The sequence below is a fragment of the Alexandromys fortis genome, unplaced genomic scaffold (genome assembly GCF_014885135.2).
Source record: "Alexandromys fortis isolate MF-2015 unplaced genomic scaffold, M_Fortis_MF-2015_v1.1 scaffold_7, whole genome shotgun sequence".
NCBI lineage: Eukaryota > Metazoa > Chordata > Mammalia > Rodentia > Cricetidae > Alexandromys > Alexandromys fortis.
Window position 1 is genome coordinate 1,665,699 of NW_026067920.1, and position 8,462 is coordinate 1,674,160.

At 50.8% G+C, this 8,462-nt stretch overlaps 1 protein-coding gene across 1 annotated transcript in view; it reads left to right on the forward strand.

The window, feature by feature from the left end:
* The first annotated feature begins 4,156 nt into the window (after window positions 1–4,156).
* Window positions 4,157–8,462, forward strand: part of Man2b2 (mannosidase alpha class 2B member 2) — a 26,295-nt gene continuing 21,989 nt past the window's right edge. The window contains exons 1-3 of the mRNA XM_050140853.1: window positions 4,157–4,362; window positions 4,979–5,125; window positions 7,106–7,211. Coding sequence (XP_049996810.1) covers window positions 4,210–4,362; window positions 4,979–5,125; window positions 7,106–7,211 — 406 coding nt within the window. The 5' untranslated portion in view covers window positions 4,157–4,209. The remainder of the gene's footprint in view (window positions 4,363–4,978; window positions 5,126–7,105; window positions 7,212–8,462) is intronic.

The following is an 8,462-nucleotide window of genomic DNA, read 5'->3' on the forward strand; positions in this document are numbered from 1 at the left end:
CCCTCAGGACTCTCAGCCAGGACTCTTCGAATCCTCAGCCAGGACCCTCAGGACCCCCAGCCAGGACCCCTCAGGACCCTCAGCCAGGACCCTCAGGACTCTCAGCCAGGACTCTTCGAATCCTCAGCCAGGACCCTCAGGACCCCCAGCCAGGACCCCTCAGGAGCACATGAAGTCCCATTGACCTCTCCACCCTCACCTCCCAGTGTCTCCTCCACTAACCTTACCCTGGCTACCCCCAACCCATATCCTTCAGCAAACACCAGCACTCCAAGGGTTTGAGTCTACACTGCTAATGACCTGTCTGCCAGGAGTCTCCTCCACAAGGAGCCCCTCCTCCATCCTCACTGCCCAGCTTCATGGATCTCCTCTGGAAGGGCCCCTGCCCTGGATAGACCTGGCAATCCTCACTCCCTGCAGCAGGCTCTGGGCTGCCAGGGGCCAGGATTTCTCCAGGGCCTTCCTCCACCCCTTCCCATTTTCCCAACTCTCCTCTTCTCTAAGCTGGGCAGCCTACAGGAAGCTCTACATCTCAAACCCCAGCCACTCCACATGTGAGTACCTCAAGTAAGCTTTGTACTCCTTTACCTGTTTATCCCTGACCCAGGCAGGGACAGGAGACATGGAGGGCCAGGCAGTGGTGGCACACACCTTTAACCCCAGCACTCATTAGCCAGATGGGTCTCTATGAGTTCGAAGTTAGCCTGGTCAGCAGAGTGAATTCCAGGATGGCCAGGGCTACACAAAGAAACCCAGTCTTGAAAAACAAAAACATCAAAAGAAAAGAAAGAAGAAAACAGGAAACAGAGGGTTCACAGGGAAGTGGGTACTTGGTTGGTCCTGACGTGCATGACTGTCCAGGGCCCTGCCTGAGTTTCTTCCCCTTGTTGCTGTGATAAGATAGATACTCTGAGAAAAGCAGGGTGCCTGGAGGGAGGAAGGGGGAGCAAAGGACACTGGCTCACAGTGCAAGGTTCAGGGGCTCAGCCACCTGTGCTTTCTCTGATTCTCACTGTGCGTGTTGCATCTGGCCACTATAACAAATCTGCACACATTCAATGGCTCTGGGCAGCAGAAAACACCTCACCTGATAGTTCAGGGAGTCAGAAGTCTGAAGTCCGTGTACTAGTCCCAGGCCTTAGTGTGGTACATGCAGGCCATTCCCATGGGGTTCTTGTGGAACTGGTTCTCCTCACCTTCCAGCTCCTTGAGGCTGCCCATCATCATGGCCTTGGCTCCTCCCTCCCCACCTGAAGCCAGCAATGGCCTGTTAAGACTTCTGGCAACTCTTCCTTCCTCTTTCTCATGTCAGTTACTTCACTGTCGCCTAAATAAAATGCCCTCCTGGTAAACACAATTAAGGAAGAAAGGCTTTGCTTTGCTTCCAGTTCCAGCAGGGAGAGTTCATCATAGCTGGGAAGGCATGGTAGCAGGGGCTTGAGGCTGGCCTGGCAGGAAACAGTGGTCACATTCCATCCCTACTCAGGAAGCAGAGAGAGGAAGAGAGAGGAAGGAGGATGGGGGGAGAAAGAGGGAGAGAGAAGGAGAGAGGGAGAGAGAGAGAGAGAGAGAGAGAGAGAGAGAGAGAGAGAGAGAGGTGGGATCAGGCTATAAGCCTCCCCCAGTGGTGCACTTTCTTCAGCAGGCTCCCCATCCTAAAGATTCCACAATCTCTCTAAAGAGCACCACCAATGGGTCCAAGTGTTCAAATACATGAGTCTTTGGGGGGACATTTCTCATTCAGCCTACAGCAGACACTCAAATTTAAGGTCAATCTTGTTATACTCTGTGTATATATTTCTGCTCTTGATTAAGGTATTGTGCTTCTACAGCTCATTTAGAAATATAATGTATAATTAAGAAATATAGGCTCATAGAGAGTCATCTATAATAATCAAGCTTGTAGTCATATTAGTTAGGTTTTCTAGATTACAGAGATGCATTTCAGATGGATAGGCATTCTTCAAATCTTTCAGAGACCTTCAGAACATGGCATTTAAAATGTTTTAAGAACTTAGGACTTTTCATGACAATGAAACATATCTGCTCCTGGCAGCACCAAGCTACTTCAAGAGCATAATGGGCATCAAAGAGGCTCCTTATGGAGTTTGTTAGTCATTTGGGCAAGAAACTGCTCTTGCCTGGACTGCTTTATGGTATGCTGCATAAACTGGACATGCAGGACCCACAGAGAAATGACTGCAGAACTTGCCTGAAGGTGAGACGATCCTTCAGGGTTCCTGCTTCATGAAAGAGTCTGCCAGACATTCTGCAGGACTCATAAGAAAGTGACTGACAAACTGCTAATAAAGGTGGAATTGTCTTTGAAATTTTCTGCTTCATGGAGAGGTCTACCAGATACTATGGGCCTGTAGGCTGAAGATGGATGCCCCCAATGTTACCAAAGAAGTTTGGGTGACTATATAGGCAGCTGGATGTCTCTGTCAATTCTAGAGTTTTGGAAGTTACTTACAATGCACTTCCTGTTTACTTAGGTAATATTATATCCTTCTGGAGTCTTTGATGGAGTTGAAGAATATATAGTTATAGCTTTCCTTAGTTGTGATAAATGATAAAGTAGATATAAATATTGTAACTGTCTTGCTTGATACCTGTTTTGTTAAATGAAATCTTCCTTCATTTAGCCAATCAGTGAGCTCCAGGTTCAGTGAGAGATGCCATCTCAAAACATAAGGTGGAGAGCGGTACAGGAGGATACCCAGCGCCAACCTGGGGCTTCCACATGCCTGTATACCCACATGCACGCATACACCACACATACCAATAAGAGTACAGTGTTCTAACCTACTACACTTCAAGCGTACGCTAATTTAACACTTAAATGCTGAGAAATGATGGAAAGGAAATATTAAATAATTATTTTTTCAGATCAAGCCATTATATTTCTGTGAGAACAAATGATGTTGTTGCCTGTTTAGTGGAAGAAATACAGCTCATAGCATACCTGAACCGAGACATTTCAGGTGGTGTTTGCTGCGTGGCCTGTGTGTGGTGCAAAGCGCTTGGGCTGTGTGTGAAGATGCAAGGCTGCAGAGACATCACCTGAAGCAACACAAGTGATCACCGCCAGAAATACCTCAGGTTCTTCACAGGTTTGAGTGTGGTGTTACACATACAGAAACCTTTACTGTAGCCAACAACTTTGCAGCCTCACATGGGTGGTCATGACACACAATTTTAAGACATCGGGCTGAAGAGATGTCACAGCAGTTGACAGCACAGGCTGTTCTTCCTAAGGACCCAGTTCCCATTCCTAGAGTCCACATGGTGACCCACATCCCATTGGCCAACACTTGTCATGCAAAGGAGGCTGGGAAATGTAGTCCAGCTGTGAGCTCTGAAGGTGCTGTGGCCACACAAGTTGGTAAATAGCCATTTAACCCACACTGCTAGGGAGGGTCTAACCTACTGTGAGATCTAGAGGTCTTGGGTCTGTGGACAGGATGGAGAGGGATCAGTGCTTACAGAACAACCTGTTTTTAGGTCATATTTGATGAGGGGTAAGTGAATAAGTCCAACAGGCCAGAGTCACAGCTCTGGCCCCACACTGCCCAGGAACCCCAAACCACAGGCCCCTGCTCACCAGGGAGGGACGACAGAGGTGGCTCAGAGTACTGATCTCCTACTAGCTGTGAGACCATCAGTCCTAATGGACAGGTAGACAGGCACTTCACTCATTTAGATCTCATTCCCCTCACAGCCCATGTCTCCCCTATTATCGCATTCTGCCTTATGGAGAGCAAAGAGATTAAACACCTGCCCCAGCTCACCATCCAGGACACCAGATTTGATTCAGAACCTACCAACCTTGGCCCCTTTATAGCTATGTCTGTAAAAGCCAGTTTTACTCCACTGAAATGGACTCAAAAGTTCCAAGTCAAACCACATTGATACTGGGAGTCTGCATGCTGACGATTGTTATCCTGGAAGGCTTCCGGGTGGGGCGACAACAGCAGTCTCCAAGGCTTGGGGCACCAACCTTGGACTGCAAGGCCACCAGCTAGGGACGAGAGCTGCACCGTGCACTCCAGCCGACAGGGGGCGCCTCACCGCGCCAAGCGCGTACCCTACCCTTCGGCTCGCTGCGCTCGCGCACTCCCGCCGACAGGGGGCGCCGCAGTCCACGGACCCGGAAGTGGGCCGTTCCGCCCGGGACAGCCGCCCGGGCAGCGTCCCGCCTGCCCAGCCATGGGGCCGCTGCGCTGGCTGCCGCTGCTCTGGCTGCCGCTGCTCTGCCAGCTGCTGCTGCTGCGGCTGCTAGCGGCCCACTCGGCCGGCCCCATCCAGGCCTTCGTGGTGCCCCACAGTCACATGGACGTGGGCTGGGTCTACACGGTCCAGGTAAGTGGCGGGCGCTCCTGAGCCCCTTGCACAGTCGATGCCTCCTGCAGGGGACGCACGGCTCAGCCGGGAAGCGGGCCGGCCTGGGCTTCAGCCTCCACCCTGGGTCCCTGCTGTCTGGCTGGCCACTTCCTGCTTCGGAGTCCTGGTATTACGTCTTATTGGATGGTCCCTGCAAAAGTCAGGGCAGGGGAGTGTGTCCCCAAAGTGTGGGTTGACAGGTAACCAATCTCGGGAGTAGACCTGGGGTAGCATAAGGTGGGGCTGACTTCCAAGCAGGTGAGTGTCAGCTGACTACTGGGAAGTGGGCTGGCCCTCTGTGGTGCTGACACAGGGGCTAGCTAGTTCAGCTTCCTCTACACACCACCACCCAGCCAGATAAGCTTGGCGCTGGGTCTGTAACCTCGTGGTTCTTTCTGTTCAGAACCTTGGACAGGGCAGCGTTTTCTGTCCTTTGCCTCAGTTTCCCCATCTGTAAATAGAGAGTGGTTACTCCTATCCTGGATGCACTGGGGGCTATTAGGTACCAGGACACTTGGTCTCTGGATCTTCTCTTTGGTCCTTTGGGCTCACCACCACCTCAGCCTCTCTGGAGCTGTTGTGATGGTCTCCTCAGGAAAGCATGCGGGCCTATGCAGCCAATGTCTACACTACTGTGGTGGAAGAATTGACTCGCAGGCAGCACCGGCGCTTCATCGCTGTGGAGCAAGAGTTCTTCCGGCTGTGGTGGGATGGTGTGGCCTCTGAGAAGCAGAAACACCAGGTAAGGTAATGAATGACGGGATGGCAGGTTATGGGTTCCCAGGTATCCCAGGTGTCATGTGAAAGTCCCATCAGGAGACTAGATAGGGAGTTCCAGACATGCCAGCTGTGAAAAAGGGGTGGGGGGGTGGCTTGTGGTCAGGGCCACTGCCCAGAGAGAGGGTAATGTAATATTTTCTTTTTCTGTCTGTTCTCGGGGAGGAAAAAAATGTCCCACAAGCCAGCACTCCTTCCCAAGAGTCATGGGGGTTGGTGTTGAATCAACTCCCAGGTGAACCTTGCCCCCTCCCCTATTTGCACACACTGACTGTCTCCTGCCCCTCCTGGCTGTGTTTGGGATCCTTGTGGCTCAGGGGCAGTTAGTGTCACACAATACCGAAAATCCTGGGCAGGTTTGTGCCTGGTCCTGCCACTGGCATCTGTAAGCCATGGCTTCTTCTTCTATAAAATGAGATAGCTGCCCCCCCACACACACACACACCAGACAGCTCATGCCAAGAATGAGTCTGAGGAAACACCTGGAACAATACTTAGGAACTCTTCATTTTCTTCCCAGCATTCACCTTTCTTTTGCTTTCCGTTCTTACCTCTGTTCTTTTCTTTTCTTTGAGACAGCACCGACTGTCCCAGAACTCTCTCTATAGCCCAGACTGACCTTGAACTCGCAGAGGTCCGCCTGCTTCTGCCTCCCAAGTGTTGGGATTAAAGGCGTGCACCACCACTGCCTGGCTGCATTCCCCTTTCTAAACAACCACTGCATGTGAACTTAGAAGACCAAGCAGGCTTAACGGAAGTCTTCTAGGTCTTACTGGGGCTGGACTGGGGGTCTCATCAAGTCTGTCAAGTCATGCATGGTGCATAACCTCATGTTTGAGGTTCCTTGCGTATACCAGGTGTGGGGATTGTCATATAGACTTGCGGAGGTGGTCTGGCACCAGCCTCAAGGATTTACAGATTATGAATAAACAGGTGTGGTGTTGAAACAGGGGTCTCAGACTTTAGAGCCTTCCTCTTCCAATGGGGTCTGTCTTCAACCCTCTGTGAGGGGCGTGGCTTTTGGGTAAAGCCCTCTGTAGGAATCTACTAGTTTGGTTCCTTGGAGGCCAGGATTTTGTCTGCTGTGTCCAGTGCAGAATCCTCCAGTAGCTGGACAGCTCCCCATATGTACTGGGTGGTTTGGGTAAGTCACCTCAGCACACAAGCCAAACACATCATACAAATAGCCTGGCAGCCCACCGCCCACCCTCATGCCCATGATTTTTCTCTACTTATCCCTGCGTTCATTTATCTGACATACCTTCATCAGCAAGACCACACTGAAACCAGGACAACAGGCCTGTCTCCCTCTAAGTTGTCAGACCCCAAAGAAGACAGACTGAGGAGCCTTTCCCTGAATGAAAGAATCAGAATGAAAAGTGCTTACAGTGACAGATGGCCCCTGGTTGAATGGGTGTGCCAGGAGAGGAAACTGGTGGGACACTTGGAGATTCACGTGCAGTGTGGACATTGCTCAATGCAGTCTGAGCATTCTGTTTCCTGATTGGCATGATAATACTGGGGTTAGCATCACCCACATTCCTCTGAGGCGCACACAAAAGTGCTCAGAGTAAAGCAGGCTGCAGCTGACTCACCGTAAGTGCTTCAGACAAATAGAGAAAGGGTATAGACACAGAAGTATTCCGGTAGAAGTGTCCAAAGCTGTTGCCACCGAGGGGTTCTGGGGAAGAGTATGAGGAAGCATTTTGCTCTGCTCTTGCAGGTTTTTTTTAAAGTCTCAAGTTATTGAAAATTAAAAACACATTTATGGTTACAGACCTGGATCTGGGTCTCAGATAGCTACGGTGGGCTATGTGCTTCTGGATGTTGAGGACAGGGACAGTGTTCTGATTTTGTGGAGTGAGTCAGGGTGGGCGTTTCATGAAAGCCCCTGAGAAATGCTTAGTACCCATGACCTGACTGTCTTCTGCCTGCCTGTGCCCAGGTCCGCCAGCTCCTGGATGAAGGACGCCTGGAGTTTGTGCTCGGAGGCCAGGTCATGCATGACGAGGCTGTGACCCACTTGGACGACCAGATCCTACAGCTCACAGGTTTGGCTGCTGTACTGTCTTCTTTTATTATTGATGATAAGTAGCTGAGAAAACCAGTTAAGCCATTTGCTTGGCCTACAGTTTTTGAGTTCAGCCGACAGTCCCTGACTCTGTTGACTGTGGGCCTGCGGACAACAGGACTGTGTTGATGAGGACACTGTTGATTTCATGGTGGACAGGAAGGAACCAGAGACAAAGGGGACCTGTTCTAGTGACCTACATCCTCCAGTCAGGCTCTGCATCCTGAAATTTCCAATCCCCCCACATGGGGCTCAAGCCCCCAGGAGATGAGTCTGAAGGGCAGTGAGTAGTTCTCAACCTGTGGGTCGCACATCAGATGCATGCGTTATGATTCGTAACAGTAGCAAAGTTACAATAATGAAGTAGCAATGAAATAATCTTATGGTCAGGGGTCCCCACAGCATGAGGAACTGTAGTAAAGCATTAGAAAGGTTGAAAACCACAGCTGTAGGGGATATTTCCTACTCAGGCAGTAACTGCCCCTCCTCCTGTCAAAGAGAGGCCTGGAGTAGGTAGAAGTGTTTGTCTGGCCTCCACGCCCTGAGTTCTGCCTGCTTCTCTGAACAGAGTGCTTGGGCAAAGGGAAACAGTGAGGGTAGACCTGAGCAGGGGGGTCCAGAGTCAGGTGACCTAGGACCATCATGACCCCATGGACCTTTTCAGGAAAGGGATATATCATCAAACCCAAGTTTCTTCCTTGAGAGATTAGTTTGATAGGATGCTAATACCTGCCTCTTGAGAGAATTCAGTTGGGATAATTCATATGAAGCACTTTAAACAGAATATATAGTTCCTTAATGAATGCCCAGGGAATGTTATCTGCTTTCGCCACCATCACCAATATGACTGCCATCATCACTACCGTTCTTCCTCCAACATTATCATCAGCACCATCCCTGCCTCCACTGTCTCCATCACTACCGCCATCTCCTTTATCACTCCCACCACCACCACCACCACCATCACCACCACCACCATCCTTATCACCACCATCACCACCATCACCACCACCACCACCATCACCATCACTACCACCAGCACCACTATCACCATCACCACCATCACCACCACCACCGTTATCACCATCACCACCACCACCACCACCATCATCACCACCACCATCACCACCACCACCATCACCACCACCATCACCACCACCACCATCCTTATCACCACCATCACCACCATCACCACCACCACCACCATCACCATCACTACCACCAGCACCAC